Source organism: Mustela nivalis (genome assembly GCF_964662115.1).
Source record: "Mustela nivalis genome assembly, chromosome: 17".
Classification (NCBI taxonomy): Eukaryota; Metazoa; Chordata; class Mammalia; order Carnivora; family Mustelidae; genus Mustela; species Mustela nivalis.
In genome coordinates this window covers 10,988,114-11,005,212 of record NC_139036.1, presented here as the reverse complement: position 1 = coordinate 11,005,212, position 17,099 = coordinate 10,988,114, and the positions used below count along the sequence as shown (strand labels likewise).

The 17,099-nt window shown below is 46.4% G+C and overlaps 1 protein-coding gene across 1 annotated transcript in view; it reads left to right on the top strand.

The window, feature by feature from the left end:
• Positions 1 to 16,237, top strand: part of TTC19 (tetratricopeptide repeat domain 19) — a 30,650-nt gene extending 14,413 nt beyond the window's left edge. The window contains exons 8-10 of the mRNA XM_082705777.1: positions 12,747 to 12,901; positions 14,343 to 14,505; positions 14,880 to 16,237. Of these exons, the coding sequence (XP_082561903.1) occupies positions 12,747 to 12,901; positions 14,343 to 14,505; positions 14,880 to 15,013 (452 nt within the window). The 3' untranslated portion in view covers positions 15,014 to 16,237. The remainder of the gene's footprint in view (positions 1 to 12,746; positions 12,902 to 14,342; positions 14,506 to 14,879) is intronic.
• The last annotated feature ends 862 nt before the right edge of the window (positions 16,238 to 17,099 follow it).

Below are 17,099 nucleotides of genomic sequence, written 5' to 3'. Positions count from 1 at the left end.
TTGTTGTTGTTTTTAAAGACTTTATTTGACAGAGAGAGAGAGCATAAGTAGGCAGAGAGGCAGGCAGAAGGAGAGGGAGAAGCAGACTCCCTGCTGAGCAAAGAGCCCACATAGAGCTCTGTCCCAGGATCCTGGGATCATGACATGAGCCAAAGGCAGATGCTTCACTGACTGAGCCACCCAGGCGCCCCCATAAGTTTTTTTTAAAGAAGCATTAATTTATTTGAGAGAGAGTAAGAGTGTGTGTATACGCATGTGGGAGAGGGGACAGAGGAAGAGACTCTCAGGCAGACTCCAGACTGAGTGTGGAATATGACGAGGGGCTTGATCTCATGATCCCGAGATCACGACCTGAGCCAGGGTCAAGAGTCGGAGGTTTAACTCACTGAGCCGCCCGTGCACCCCTCGAGCTCCGCTTCTGCATCTAGTTCTCTTGCTTTTCCCACCACATCTGCCGGTACTTCCTCTGCTGGAGTCCTAAACCCCTCAAGGTCATCTGTAGAACTGGAATCCATTTCTTCCTCTCATGTCTTCCTGTGAATGACTAGTGTTCTTGATGGCATCTAGAATGGTGAATCCTTTCTAGAGGGTCTTCAGTTTACTTTGCATAGATCCGTCAGAGGAGTCACTGTCTGTGCAGCTAGGGCCTTCTGAAGTCTGTTTCTTAAATAAAAAGACTTGAAAGTTGAAATGAGCCCTTGCTGCACAGGCCGCAGAGCGGGTGCTGTGTTAGCAGACCTGAACACAGTGGAAGTCTCACCATCCGTTGCCATCAGAGCTCTGGGTGACCCAGTGCCTTGTCAAGCAGCAGTAATATTTTTTAAAAAGATTTTATTTATTTATGTGAGAGAGAGAAAGAGACAGAGCATGAGAGGGGAGAGGGTCAGAGGGAGAAGCAGACTCCGCATGGAGCTGGGAGCCTGATGGGGAATTCGTTCCCGGGACTCCAGAATCATGACGTGAGCTGAAGGCAGTCGCCTAACCAACTGAGCCACCCAGGCGCCCAAGAAGCAGTAATATTTTGAAAGGAATCTTTCTTCTGAGCAGTAGGTCTCAACAGTGGACATAAAATATCCAGTAAATTGGGGCACCTGGGTGGCTTAGTGGGTTAAGCCTCTGCCTTCAGCGCAGGTCATGATCTCAAGATCCTGGGATCAAGCCCCGCATCAGGCGCTCTGCTCAGCGGGGAGCCTGCTTCCTCCTCTCTCTCTCTGCCTACTTGTGATCTCTATCAAATAAATAAAATCTTTAAAAAAATTAAAAAGTCCAATAAATTGTGTTGTAAACAGACGTGCTGTCATCCAGGCTTTGTTCCCTTTCTAGAACGTGGACAGAGTAGACTTCGCATAACTCTTAAGGGTTGCGGGGCGCTCGGAATGGCCCGCAGCGTCAGCTTCACTTGAAGTCACCAGCTGCGTCAGCCCTGGGCAGGAGAGTCGCCCTCCCCTCTGACGCTCTGAAGCCAGGCGCTGGCTGCTCTCCAGCCGTGACAGTCCTAGGTGGTATCTCCACCAACAGAAAGCGGTTTTGTCTGTGTTGAGAGTCTTTTACTTAGTGTGGTTGATTAGTGTAGCCTAGTAGCTTGATGAGGGTCTGGAATCTTCTGGAGAACTTGCTGCAGCCTCTCCATCAGCACGTGCTGCTTCAGCCTGCCTATCTATGGTATGCAGACGATGCGGTTCCTCAGTCCTCCTGAACCAGCCTCTGCCAGCTTCAGCCTGTCCCGCTGCTTCCTCACCTCCCAGCTTTGCCCTAGCTGAAGGGAGTCAGGGCCTTGCTCTGGGTTAGGCTTCGGCTGAAGGGGGTGTCGGGGCTAGGTTGGCCTTCTCTCCAGACCGCATCATATCATCCGTCTGTTCCCTGTAAGGCTTTCTCATGTCCTTCTAGAACCTTCCCTTTGTGTTCATGGCTTGGCTCACTGGTGCAAGAGGCCTAGCCGTCTGCTCGTCTCAGCTTCTGGGATGCTCAGTCATTTCTAGCTTTTGATTTCAAGTGAGAGACATGCGACTCTTTGTTAGGGGCTGTGGTAGGATTATTAATTGGCCTGATTCCAGTATTATTGTGTCTCAGGGAAGAGGGAGGCCCAAGGAGAGAGAGAGATGCAAAACCATATGGGCCAGATCTCTTTTGGAGGTGATTCTCTGGCAACTTTTTTCTTCTTTCCTTGATCAGTACTCATATTTAAATTTCTTCTATTTTTCTTGACTTGATTTCAGTTACATGAGAACACAGCATTACTAAACATGTATGTATGTATGTATTTGACAGAGAGAGAGCGAGAGAGACATTGAGAGAGGGAATACAAGCAGGGGGAGTGGCAGACAGAGGCAGAGAGAGGAGCAGGCGTCCCTCTGAGCAGGGAGCCCGATGTGGGGCTCGATCTTAGGACCCCGGGATCATGACCTGAGCTGAAGGCAGATACTCAATGACTGAGCCACTCAGGCCCCCAGCATTAATAAATAGCTTGAATAGGGGTGCCTGGCTGGCTAGGTCAGTAGGGCATGCAAGTCTTGATCATAGGGTCAAGTTCAAGCTTCGTGTTGGGTGTGGAGCCTACTTTAAAAATATAAATAAAAATAAGTATCTTGAATAAATGAGCGCATGGATGACAGATGTTTGGAGATCTATATTTTCTTTAAAGAAACTTTATGGAATTATGTTTTTAAAGCATAACCGACCGTTATCTGTTAGGACATCATACTTCTTTCCCAATTCCTAATTTCATGGATTTATTTCATTTTTTCAAGACATTTTTCTTTTTCATTGACTCCTTTCTTCTCCTTTCCTTGAGCTGAAAGTTTCATTCATTTTCATGTTTTATTTTTTATTTATTTATTTTTTAAAAAGACTTTATTTATTTATTTGACAGAGAGAGTGAGCACAGGCAGACAGAGCGGGAGGCAGAGAGAGAAGCAGGCTCCCTGCTGAGCACGGAGCCCGATTTGGGACTCGATCCCAGGACGCTGGGCTCATGACCTGAGCCGAAGGCAGCTGCTTAACCAACTGAGCCACCCAGGCGTCCCTCCCATTTTCATATTTAAATAATCATAACACTTCTGGAAAATGGAGCTATTTTTGGTCTATACATACTTGGTGTCATGAATGCTTGAGGTCTGGAGCCTGAGTTTGAATTCTGGATTTTCCTTTTCTTCACAGTGTGACTGCAGACAAGTTACGTAACTACTATTTTCTTGGTTTCCTCATCCACAGAGCAGGAGTAAGAGCAGAACCTATGTCCGCCTTATAGAGTTGTCAGGGGAGTTCAGTGCCGCAGGATGGCAGCTGACATTCATTAAGTACTCTGTGTACTTGCCTGGAATGTGGTGTCTTCATCATCTGTCATATGCCTTGGCTTTTCATGTGTGTTTACCTCTCTCAATTCATATAGGACCTTCCTGACTATTCGGTTTTTCCTTGGTTTCTTTCTCCTGCTTGGTTTGGGTTGTTTTTTGCTCCTTTTCTGGTTTCTTAAGTGGAAGATCTGGTTGTTGGTTCAAATCTTTCTTTTCTGATACGGGCATTTACAGCTTTAAATTTCCCTCCACTGCTTTAGCTGTATCCTCTAAATTTTGATATGTTGTGTTTTCGTTTTCATTTATCTCAGTGTATTTTCTAATTTTTCATGTGATTTCTTATTTGATTCTTAGGATATTTTGGAGTGTGTTGATTAATTTTAGCATATTTATGAATTAACAATATTCCCTAACCCTAAGTTCATGCCATTGTGATCAGAAAACATGGTTTATATGATTTCAGTCAATTTATTTTTTAAGATTTTAAAATTTATTTGAAAGAGCTCATGAATGGGGGTGAGGGGGAGGTGGGCAGAGGGAGACGGGGAAGCAGACTCCCAGCTGATCAGGAAGCTGGATGTGGAGTGGGATCCCAGGGTGCCAGGATCATGACCTGAGTCAAAGGCAGACACCCAACTGACTGAGCCACCCAGGTGCCCTGATTTCAGTCCTTTAAAATTTACTGGGACTTATTTTAGGGTATAGTATTTGGTTTGTCCTGCAGACTGTGGCATGTGCATTAGAGAGAAAGGTGTATTCCTTTGTTGTTGGGTGGAATGTTCTATATATGTCGGATAGATGTATTTGGTTTAAAGTATTGTTCAACTCTCATATCCTTGCTGATTTTGTCTAGTTCTAGACAAGATAATTTGGCTTTATGCATTTTTTCTTCCCAAATGTTTTTATGCTATTTAAATAGTCCTAGATATGTATCTTCATTGTGAGTTATTCCTTCATTAGAAAAATGATTTTAAGTCATTTTGTTCTCAGTGTGTCTTTTGTAGAAGTCTGTGTTGGGATTTTTAAAAACCTAGTCTGAATATCATTGTCTTGTCCACAAAACCTCAAAGCCTATTTAAAATTAGTATTGGATATTTGTATAATTTTTTTGCACTGAAAAAAGTGCTTTCCAGGAGCACCCCAGTGGCTCAGTTGGTTAAGCGTCTGCCTTCAGCTCAGGTCATGATCCCAGGGTCCTGGAATCAAGACCCATGTAGGGCTCCCTGCTCTGTGGGGAGTCTGCCTCTCCCTCTGCCTGCTTCTCCCGACTTGTGCTCTCTCTCTCATATAAATAAATAAAATCTTTAAAAAAAAAAACACTTTCCATCTTTGTTACTTTTTTTGTTCTCAGTTCTTTCTTTCTTTCTTTCTTTTTTTTTAAGATTTTATTTATTTATTTGACAATGAGAGAGAAAGCATAAGCAGGGAGAAGCAGGCAGAGGGAGAGGCAGATTCCCCACTGAGCAGGGAGCCCAACATGGGGCTTGATTCCAGGACCCTGGGATCATGACCTGAGCTGAAGGCAGACGCTTGACTGAGCCGCCAAGCGCCCTTCTCAGTTCCCTCCTAAAGGGACTTTTTCGTCACTAAACTTTCACTTAACAACTTGGAGGGAAGGTATACGTAGTGTTTTCTGTTGCTTCTGTAAGATGAGATGAGGACGATGAAACATTCTGGTGCCTTTTCCTGCTTGGTTTTTCTCTCCGATCTGGAACTCTCGGCTCACTAGGGTTTATTGGAGAGAACCTTGGAGCCGCTCATTTGCCTTCTTCTGGAGATAGCTGCTTTGTCACGCCGGGTTGCTTTGTAGCAGTTGGTGGCTTTGTCACCATGAGGTTAGGGGGCTTAGTCTCTTTAGTCTCTTTTCTAAGATCCAGTTCAGTGCGCTTCCAAATACATCTTTGTGAACCAGGTGTGCTCTTTTATTTGGCCGTGTCCGTCACTGGAATAGCCAGTCTTCTCTGACCCTCATACTCATCCTCTCCTTCCATTTCTGGGGCTGTATTTTGGGAATTTCTCCAGTGTATAATCCATTCTACCCTCTCATCTTCAGAAAAGTTAGTTCCATGCCTTCTGATTTTTTTTTTTAAGATTTCAAGCAAAACCGAAGTGTAGTGACTAGCAGTTACTTGTGTACCTTCCCCCTCGGCTTTGTCAAACCTAAATAGTTGCCGTCTGTGCTTTGGAGCTTTTTTCGAGCAGTAAACCCTGGTGTACTCCCACTTGGTGTAAATACGGTGCTGAATTTGGTGTTTTTTTATTTTAATTTGTTTTTGATCTTTATCATTCTTAGGCCTGTTTATTACATTTGTATATATCAGTAAACAGCATGCAGTGGGGCCAGTATGTTTTTAAGCTTTTTGAAAAATACATTTTATTTACTTATTTGAGAGAGAGAGAGAGAGCAAGTATGCATGAGTATGGCAGAGGGAGAGGGAGAAGCAGAATCCCCACTGAGCAGGGAGCCCGACGTGAGGCTCGATCCCAGGACCCCAAGATCTTGACCTGAGCCGAAGGCAGATACTTCACCCAGTGAGCCACCCAGGTGCCCCAATGTGGTGTTAAACTTTATGCAAATGGTATCAGATTATGCACTTGTTTCTCCAGTTTCTCATTCAACATTATTTTGTTGAGATTTAACTATGGTGATACTTAAAGCATCAGTTTTCCTTAACAAAGGCCTGTTTCCTTGCCCAACCACATGTCTGCTGGGTTGTGCCTGTCTAGAAGAGTGACTCCCTCTACTTACTTGGTCTACTGAGCTGTAAGGAGGGATACAGGCTCCCGGTGGCCCTGGTGGCTCCATTCCCTGCAACTGTGGTCTGGGATCCCTCTGGGTGCGTGTCTTATGGGTCTCCTGTAGATGGACATGAAGGTTCTTCCCATTTTACTCTGGAAAATAATAGCTCCTGGAACCTTCTCGGCCCCGTATCTCTCTGCAGACATGTGAGCTCCTCCCTATGGAATGTACCTGAGCGTGCACTTGCTGGCGTGCATACACTAGATATTTCCAAGTTTCTTCTCCGTGTGGTTTTACCGGTTAACATTTTCACCAGCGGTGGGTTCATGTTGTTGCTCTGGGTTTTTGTTGTTGTTAGACTTTATTTTTTGATGATCTGGTGGGTGTGATGTGGAATTTCATTGGGGTTTCAGTGTTTTTTGTTTTTTGTGTTTTTTTTTTTTTAATTTATTTGTTTGACAGAGAGAGATCACAAGTAGGCAGAGCAGCAGGCTCCCTGCTGAGCAGAGAGCCCCATGTGGGGCTCGATCCCAGGACCCTGAGATCATGACCTGAGCCGAAGGCAGAGGCTTAACCCCCTGAGCCACCCAGACGCCCCTTCGTGTTTTTTTTTATTGCTAATGAGATATGGAACATCTGTTAGTACTTTATTGACCATGCAGGTCTCCTGCTCTGAAAATTGTTTCTTTATATCCTTCGCTTATTTTCTTTTGAAGAGTTGTCTTTTTCCTAATGTATTTGAACAAAATAGAAACACTTCTGTTTTGTAGGTTATGTATCTCTTTGTGTCCTTGTCTTTTCGCTTGAGGTCAGTTCATGTACAGAGATTAAACTTTGAATGTTAATAGAATCTTTTAACATTTTCCTTTATATTATAGTTTGTGCCTTTTGTGTCTTGAATAAAATACAAGGTTAGAAAGATGGTCCTTTCTAAGTATTAGGCTTTGTACACTTAGTCTTTATGTAGAATTTTTATTAACATATAATGTTATTTGTTCCAGGGATTCAGGTCTATGGTTCGTCAGTCTCACACAATTCACAGCGCTCACCACAGCACATTCCCTCCCCAGTGTCCATCCTCCAGCACCCCCATCCCTCCCGCACCACTCCGCTCCAGCAACCCTCAGTAACCCTCAGTTTGTTTCCTGAGATTAAGAGTCTCTTATGGGTTGTCTTTACCTGGAATTTTTAATATCATGTGAAGTGGTGTGAGGATCCTTCATGGACAGGGTTATAGCTCAGGACCTTTTTTTTTTTTTTTTTTTAAAGATTTTATTTATTTATTTGACACAGAGAGACACAGCAAGAGAGAGGAACACAAGCAGGGGGAGTGGGAGAGGGGGAAGCAGGCTTCTTGCCAAGCAAGGAGCCTGATGTGGGGCTCGATCCCAGGACCCTGGGATCACGACCTGAGCCAAAGGCAGACGCTTAACGACTGAGCCACCCAGGCGCCTCGGCTCAGGACTGTCTTATCAGTCATCCTCTTCTCACGCTCTGGGATGACATTTGTGTGTTGAGTTTTCATAGATTCAGGGAGTGCCAGTGTTGCTGAATTCTGTTGTTAAAGTTAATTTTTGGTTTAATTTTTTTCTTTTCTATCTTTAGTTCAGTACCTTTATGTTTTTAATTTTCTTTCAATTTGTTCGTCCATTCATCCTTCCAAAAATAAATATTTTTAAGTGCCTGAGACGTGCCGTCCATGTTCCTGGGCTTGGCGAGACAGCTGTGCGTGAAAGGAAGTCGCTACCTCACGGAGCTCAGTTTCTGGTGCAGGAAAAACGTACCGTAAACTCTCCCGCAAAGCCATAGCCTGTCCAAAGTGCGTGCTACGGAGACCACATGTGTGTGGGGGGACGTGTGTGCAGGGAGCGTGTAGTGGGCTCAGCCAAGGCCTCGGTGGTGAGAGACGTGAAGGATGGAGGGCATTAGCCAAGTGGCTGTCTCTACAGGAAGAAAACTCTAGGCAAAGGAGGTACACATGCAGGGCTCCGTGGTGGGTCATACTGGCCATGTCAGTAATTACTCAAAACCTGCTTCATTTACGGTCTCGGATTAGTCGATTATCTACAATTCTAGAGGGTGAGGCTCCTTTTTTATCGCCTGCTGGTTTTTGTTTGTTGTGACTTTCCACGCTTACTCTGTTTGGATAATAAATTCATCTGAGGTGGGTTTTAGCTGGAAGGTGAGAGTCAGGAATGGTTTTGTTTATTCCAGGCTTGCAGGTCCAGGCCGAAGTGGATGGTTGGAGGTAGACATCAAGCTCTGCGGCTCAGGCCTGTGACTAGACATTTCCATGGTTGTGCTTTTCCCTTCGAGATCCCAGGCTGGCCCCGGGCAAGTTCTTGTAGTCCCCGGCGGGGGCAGGGTGTGGGGAGGGCGCACGATGCCCACGACAGTCACTCTGGTTTTATCCAAGGGGCTTCAGGTCTCATTCTCTGATCAAAGTTGAAGAACTCCGTTCTGGATGACAGAGACGCTCAGGCCACCCCCACAAAACCAGCGCCGATGGGGCTTTTGTGGCGTCAAGTCCCGCACTTTCTACTCTGGGTTTTAGTTTACTCCTAGTGTTTGGCCCTTGGGAATTCCTTCTCCTGGGAGCTGAGCTGTGCGTGTAAAAGGATAGAATTGATGGTGCTTTTGAAGCAGAACGGTTTTCAGATCATCGGTTGTTATTACTGGAACCAAAAGCCTCTGTTCGGAACCAGTATCTTAGCACATTCCTTTTTGGTCTGCATTTATATAAGTCTGTATTTGATATACTGATACATTAAAAACACTGACCGATTCTCATATTCCTGGAATAAGTGCTGCTTGGTCACTTCCTTTATGTACATGACAGTGCCAGTTGCTAATATATATATATTTTTTTTTTCAGTTGCTAATATTTTGAGTAAAAATTTCTGTGCTGAATCTTGTTTATTTCATAGACAGGTTTGAGGTAGCTTCTCTTTTTTTTCCTCTGGTTAGAAATAATTTGTGGAAAAGAATTACTTTACATAAGTTTGAAGAAATAAATACGACCACCCTCTCAGATTCAGATAATCTTTGGGGGAGGCTCTGTCTGAACATCCCCAGTGTCCTTCTCAGCTGTTACTATCTGATTTGTTCTTGACTAATTCTAGCAGTTTTTATAGTAATATTTTAAGAAACTATATTTTAAATGTTACTGTTTAGAAAAGGAACTTTTTATTTTTTTTATCAAAGCTGGGAAGTTTTCTCTTAATTTGGCAGTATGCTAAAGGTTTTCTGTGGAGCCTTTTTATTTCTCCCTTGTTTTTAGAGAAGTAGATTCTCTAAAAATTTTCATTTTTCATATGATTGTGTGATATGAATTTGAAATGCATTTTTCTTTTTTTTTTTTTTAATATTTTATTTATTTATTTGACAGAGATCACAAGTAGGCAGAGAGGCAGGCAGGGAGAGAGGAGGAAGCAGGCTCCCCACTGCGGGGCTCGATCCCAGGACCCTGGGATCATGACCTGAGCCGAAGGCAGAGGCTTTAACCCACTGAGCCACCCAGGCACCCCTGAAATGCATTTTTCTTAACAATGAAAAAATACTACAGCTAAAATCTAACTACATTAATTATTTCTAAAAATCTTTACTGTCTTTTTTCCCTTTTGGTTAATTTCCATTGCTGATAACAGTAGTGATGATTTTCCACTAGAATTACCTGTCATTTTATCATACTTTTTTTTTTAAAGATTTTATCCATTTATTCAACACAGAGAGAAAGATTACAAGTAGACAGAGAGTGAGGGGGAAGCAGGTTCCCCGCTGAGCAGTGAGCCTGATGCGGGGCTCAATCCCAGTACCCTGAGATCATGACCCAAGCCGAAGGCAGAGACTTAACCCACTGAGCCACCCAGGTGCCCCTATCATACTTTCTAATTACAAAATACAAACAGGACTTTCAAAAAATATTGGAATATTGAAAGAGAATTAATAGAAATCCCAGAAATAGGAGTTGGCAGTCATTTTTGATGCCTAGAATTTCCAGAATTGGAATAATTATACATTGTTTTGTGATATTTTGAGGGTATGGCAAAAAGGTTTTGTCTTTAAATGTTCTCGAAGAACGTGTGTTTTAGTTCTGAGTCTTCTGTTACAGATTACTTACTTCTTGGACCTTTGTACTTGAAGGGAACACAGATTTATCTCATTCCTCTCATTTTCAACCGCCTTTTTTTGTTAGATTATTTTGCAGTGTTGTTAATGTTAAACTGCCCCTTGATTATATAAGCTTTTGCTCAGCATTTTTGCTCATAGTTAGATCTTGGTTTCAGTGTTCCTCCTGGTGGAGAAATACGGGATCTTTCCATGCGGTAGCTGGTGCCATCCTGTCTGCTTTTCTGTATTTATCCATACATTTGTGTATACTTTTGATATTTACACAAATATCTTTTCTCTTTTTTGCACGTTTATTTGTAAGGCAATCTATTTAAAACTATCCCTAGTTTGATTTTAAGAAGATGAATATATTCTTTTTGTATATAATTAAGTCAGAGCAAGTAACTTCAGATTTCTGCTCTGCATTGTTTCTTACCTTTTACCTAGTGACAACGTGTCAGCAGCTGTCTACATCCACCCCAGTGAAACCGGCCTATTTAAACTCTCTGAAGTCATGGTCATCCTGTTAGACCTGGTTCCCTGCTCCTCTTTAAATTCTGTCTGCCTTTTGCACGTTTTCTGAAGCTTTGAGTGGCGGGGCCGGGGAGGAACGGGGTCGCATGTGAATTTGCTGGCAAGTGAAGCCGGCTGACCATCATTGGTTAGGTGTGTCACAGCTTCCAGAGTTTATCTGTGGGGACCCTTTCTGTGGCGTTTCCCTGCGGTCCAGGTCATCACATGTCCACGTCCACCAGCTCTCCTGGGTCTTCGCTTGTGCGCCTTGTTGCGGCTGGAGTCTGTGCTCAAGGTCTGTTGTGCTCCGTTCATGTGGCTTAGGCATTTGACGCTTGTTGCCTGTGAGACGTTGTGTTGTCAATACTATAATTTTCCAGAAGTGCTGTCTCATTGCCGTCTTTCTTCTTCAAAAGATGGATTAACTGTTCTTCCGGTTGCCTTGTGACTTTCTAGTTCATGATTCTGAGCGTTCTCTGGTCTCTTACCAAGCATTGCCTTTTTTGCACCTGAAAACGCTTTCATCTGTCTTATCCTTTCTTTGTCTTTCACTAATTCTTGGGATTTATCTTTACCTGTTTCTAGTAAATACAGTTTTGACCTGAAAATAACGCTCTGTACCTTGATGTTCAAGGTTTTACTTAAAATGTGGGAGGGGACCGGGGGGCGGGGGGGGCTGACTGGCCCTGTCGCTGAAGTGCAGTTCCTGATCTGGGGCTTGTGAGCTCGTGCCCCACGGTGGGTGTAGTAAATCTTTAAAGGAAAAACGTGAGGAAAAATTTGACATTTAATTGGATATTGCAGTATTGTGATTTGATAACAGTCAGATGACCAAATCTATTTCCTTTTTTTTTTTTTTTAAGATTTTGTTTATTTATTTGGCAGACAGAAATCACAAGTAGGCAGAGAGGCAGGCAGAGAGAGAGAGGAGGAGGCAGCCTCTCTGCTGAGCAGAGAGCCTGATGCGGGGCTCGATCCCACACCCTGGGATCATGACCTGAGCTGAAGGCAGAGGCTTTAACCACAGAACCACCCAGGCACCCCAGACCAAATCTATTTCTTATCTATACTTGGTCTTTGTCTGCAGTTCTCGGCTCAGAGCTCCCCAGACCCCTGGAATTTCTCGGGCTGAGAGTGATTAAGGTGTCTTTTGTTACATTAACGAGGAGACTTTGGGCCATCTCCGAAGGACAGCTGTCAAGAGAAGGACAGCTGTCAAGAGATTGGGTCCTGTAAATTAGAAGGTTGCTGGTCAGTCCCACCCTGGCCTGGGCGGAGGGGGACTGGGAGGGTCGTAGCTTTAGTCAGTCCCGAATGTTTAGTCACTGAATCAGTTATGCCCACGTAATGGAGCCTCGAAAACCCCGAGATCCTGGGACAGTTGGTGCTCTCGGAGAGGGCATAGAAGCTTTGCGCCCCTTCCCACACACCTTATGCTGTACGCCCCTTACATCTGGCTGTTTCGAATTATATCCTTTTATAATAAACAGTAACCCAGGAAGCAGAATGTTCTGAGTTCTGTGAGCTGATCTAGCAAATGAACGTAACTGAAGGAGGGAGGCCCAGGCAGCTCTGCCATACGGTCCGTCGGCCGGGACCAGGACTCGCAGTTGGCATCCTGGTTTGGAGGGGTTGAACTGGAAGCTCCATTGCGTGGCCAGCTGCTGGCAGAAGCACGGGGCTTGTGACTGGTGTCTGATGGGGGAAGGGGGGCCAGCCGGTGGGACTAAACCCTCCACCTGTGGCATCCGATGCGATCTGCGTAACAGTGTCCCAGTCGGTGAATTCTTACACTCTGTGCTATGTCAGAGAGTGGCTTCTCTGTGTGGGGACGCCCCATGTACCGCCACCACACAGTCTGAAATTACATCAGGGAAACTGTTCAGATAGATGTTCATCCCCCTGTATAACAAAGGGAAGGTCAGAGGTACTTCTTAAACGACAGGACACAGTCCATGGGTCCCGTACCGTGAAAATACTCGTGGGCCTTGGTAACAAGCAAGAGTCGGAAGCAGCTCGGCTGGACCTCTGCCTCACTTTCCCTGTTGTGCTCGTGTCATATGCCGGCACTGCTCTTCTCTCCTCCTCAGTGCAAGAGAAGGCCAGCACCCACCTCCTCCTCGGCATGTGCTTGGACACCTATGCGCGCTACCTTCTGTTCTCCAAGCAGCCGTCACAGGCACAGAGGATGTATGAAAAGGCTTTGCAGATTTCTGAAGAAATGCTGGGAGAAAGACACCCACAGGTAAGGGAGGAGAGTGGGGAGAGGAGCGTAAAACAGCGCTGTCAGTGTCCTGGTCTGAGATGCCACAGTGGGGACGGAGTCTCAGTGAATGGTCCTAGCCATTTCCCGTCCACGTGCCCCAGGCCCTCCCTTTGCCCCCCCCCCCCCCCCCCCCCGGCTGCCTGCTTCGGAAGGACCCGAGGGCTGCTGACAGGCTCAGCGGAGTGTGCACCTGACTCTTGATCTTGAGGTAGAGTTTGAGTCCCAGGTTGGGTGCACAGACAACTTTCAAAAAAAAAAAAAAACCCAAAAATTTAAAAAAGAAAGCATCTGAGACCTTGCATCATTTACTGGGTCCGTCCAGAGCCTTCTGTATGTGTATCCGTTTACATAGCGGAGCAGCTTGTCCCCACAGTAGGTTTAACCAGGCACCCCGGGCTTCCAGGCCTCAGGCCACCCAGCGCAGTGTTTTGGAATCTGAATCTCAGTGGGAATCTTAGGAGGAACAGGTTGGCACATGGAGGTTCTTGCCTCCCTCACCCGACAGGTAAGCTGCCAGGGGACATGGGGGGATAAAGGGGAGGGAGACCGCATTAAAAAGTCAAAGCCACTGACACAGAATATAGCCACACCGTGCAGCGCTCTCGGTTAGAACCGAGACCGCACTGAACTGAAATCTGTGTTTCTTCTCCATCAAACTGAGTTCTTAGAGGTGAGAACTAGATCGCTTATCTGAGATGCTCGGTAGCCCCCAGAAGGACACACATTTTAACCCACCTGAACATGTCCCAGGCTAGGGGCGGTGGGCGAGTCAAGGTATTGGGCTATGACTTGTGCTCAGGAAGGGGACTTAGGTGACAGAGTGCCCTTCATGGAATAGCACTGCGGAGGAAGAAGACAAATCTGCAGTTCAGATCACAAGTGCTAGAACTGAGGCTTAAATCATGGACTTCAGGCGCTGAGGTGGGTCTGCCATTCCTAGTGTCAAAATTCTTAAATGTTGACTTAAGAGTTTTAAGATTCAAAACCCTTAAAGGAGATCTTCCTAAAACCCATAATCTATGTATTTCTTCTTCTCGGTGAGTCTCAAGAGTCACCCGCAGGAATGACATTGTAAGACAGCGCCGAAGGCTAGCTTCTCAGGACGGCAAACCTTAAATGAGATTGTTTATAGCTGCTGCTTGCGGTTTTATTTTTGTGTGTGTGCTTCTAATTTGGTTATTAGATTAAGTAATATGCATCCTGTTCCCAAGTTTCTAGACTTCTGTCATTTTCCAGAGTCAAACGGATGCCGTGTGCTGTACGGTGTAAACAGTGAGCGGATGCGGCTTGTTCAAGGCCGATGCTCTTCACCTGCAGGCTGCTAGGAACACGGAATCTTAAGCGTAGATTCAGTTCACCAAACTCCAGATTGATCTGTGTAGCTACTTGTTTTAACTGCCCCGTTTTCTGTTGCGCACAGACCATCGTGCTGATGAGTGACCTGGCAACCACCCTGGACGCGCAGGGCCGCTTCGACGAGGCCTGTGCGTACGTGCAGAGGGCGTCCGACCTGGCCCGGCAGATCGAGCACCCCGAGCTGCACATGCTGCTCAGTAACCTGGCCGCCATCCTCATGCACCGAGGTAGGGCGCCCGGCGTGAGAGCAGGGGGGTCCCCGGAGGTAGGACTTTGCGAGAGGGCTTCAGGGAGGCCAGGGGCGGTCCGGAAGCTCCGGAACGAGGGGGCTGGTCGGAGGTCCCAGAGAGGATGTGTTTGCTTCCAGTGGCGCTGTATGTGGCCTCCAGCGTTCCCGGTGAGCTGCGGGAAGCTCAGGCTAAGGGTGGGGGGGGCCCTGCTCCGCCACTGGCAGGACGGGCAGGCAGGGGAGCCCCAGCAGGAAAGGATGTCGTGCCCTCCCGGGGCTCCTGTGTGGCCGCTGGTGCCCACGCTGCGGAGCCTTGCAGAATCACTCTGAAAAACCTGCATTTCTCTCCTCTCTTCTCTCTGGGTCATTTAGAACGATATGCACAAGCAAGAGAGATCTACCAGGAGGCGCTAAAGCAAGCGGAGCTGAAAAGAGACGAGGTTTCTATACAGCACATCAGGGAAGAGCTGGCTGAGCTGTCGAGAAAAAGTAGACCTTTAACTTAATTTTACGAAGCGCGAGATCCCTTTTTGTTGTAGGGAATTTTCAGCAACAGCGATTATTCCGGTCTCAGTGATACCCAAATCAGTGGCTTAGATCCTTTCTCCTTGATATTCAAGTTTTGTCAGTGTGGCTGTGGTGAAGGACAAGTTGTATACACTGCCACTTTGTGTTTTTAAAGGAAAAACAACTCTCACCCCTGGCTGGTTTTGCCTCTAAGGACAGATGTCAAGTGATGCTTTCAGTCGTGACCTCGGAGAGGGGCCAGGCGCGTGGGTCTTGGGGGCACCGCGAATGGCGAGGAGCCGGGCCGCCGTCGGCTGGGCGTGCGGGGGCGGGGGGTCAGCCAGCATCCGCGTCCTGTGATTCCGACCCATTGATTCCCTCCCCTGTCTTTCGTTTTATCGCTCGGGCAGATCAGAGTGACCTGTCTCGTGGCGAAGGGGGATTGTGGTGAGTTATTTTCCTTCTCCCTTTCATGAAGCCCATTGTGGGGTGTAACGCGTAGTGGAGCAAAAGTCTCGTCTTGGTTTGCACCGGCGTCCAGCATGACGTTTGGAAGTAGGAGTTTTAGGCCCTTGGAAGTATGCCCATTTAATGATAAATAAAAGTGAACTGTGTGTTTTTATATCTGGTTACGTACGACCGTGAGGAAGGCGAACAAGGAGTGACGTGGACTCTTCTCACAGCTGGTGGAGCACTCCACTGCCTGTGCAGCCTCGGGCCCTGCACCTGCCCAGGCTGCAGCCCCCGGCCTCAGGGTAGGGCCTTACACGTGTGACCTGTTAAACCTCCCCCCACCCCCCAGCGATTCCGACAGGCACTGCTGGTGCAGTAGCAGGATCACTGACCTGGTCCTGATCCTGGCCTTTCGTATCTGCGTCTGTAAAGCAGGGGACCGAGGAGATTTTCCTGCGGCTGTGGGAGAACGTACCCGGTCAGAGGACCGTAGGTGTACAGACTACTGTGTGGAAAGAGCCTTACCCTGCTGCCGCAGAGTGCGCACAGTTGAAACCTGCGGGCTAGGGAGCTGGGTGTGTTCACCGCCCAAGGCTCGCAGGGAGCCCTTCGCCCAGGGGAAAGGCGATTTTTGTAGGTGCTGCGAAGGAGCAGTTGTTGGTAAGCCTCTGCGGATGGGGGTGTGAGTGGGAATGATTAAACAGATATTTTTGTTTCCTGTGTACATATTGGAAGAATCCTTTCATAATAAACTAGAGACTCTACAACAATGCTCTATGTATTCCGTAATCTTTGAATTTCTCACGAGAACGAACTTACTAGAGTCAGGAAAACAAACTAGAAACCTTGAGGTCCAAATCCTCGGGGACTAGACTAAAACTAGAATTTTATATTTTTTTATATTTATATTTTATTATATTTGCTGATGTCAGTTTCTTCCTGCTTTCTGGTAAGCTCATCTCTTACCACCCAGCTAGCTCCTTTGTTCCGGTCTAATGAGAAACAGAGTATCAATCAGATGGTCAGTGAAACCCAGGCTGAATTTATTGGTTGGTTGAGTTTTGAAAAATAAGTATCACCTACTCACCGTCTGCAATGAGAATGTTTCTACCTTTTCACAATGGCAGGGGTTACTGAAAGTTAGGTTTGTCGCTCCAGGTTTTATTTAAGAATTTTTGATTCTCCACAAGGATTCAGCTCATAGTCCCGTCCCGGTGCTGGAAAAACTGTAGGTGTCCCTAGACAGGCTCGTCATGTGGGTATTTCCAAGGAAGTTCATTCGCACTGTTGTAAAACAGGATAGCAAACCAGGAGGACCGACCCCTTGGCTGACCCGTCTGCACTCAAAAGTGAGTTGTTAAAAACAGTGGAGTTTAAGTGTCTGAACTATGTCACCAGTGTTTTCAGGGCATAAATATTCTAAAATGGAACCAGCATACCAAAATTAAAGCACTGTGAAACTCCTGGTCACAAGCACGCGCTGGAAGCCCGGCTGTCAGGACACCGCCCTCTGCGGCACCGGGAAGACCTCCGTGGCTGCGGGGCGCTGCCTGCTCGTGCGGAAGGAGGCAGCTTCGGACCACTGAGCTCCCAGCCCGCAGAGTGTCCTGCCTGGGTTCACAGCCAACATCC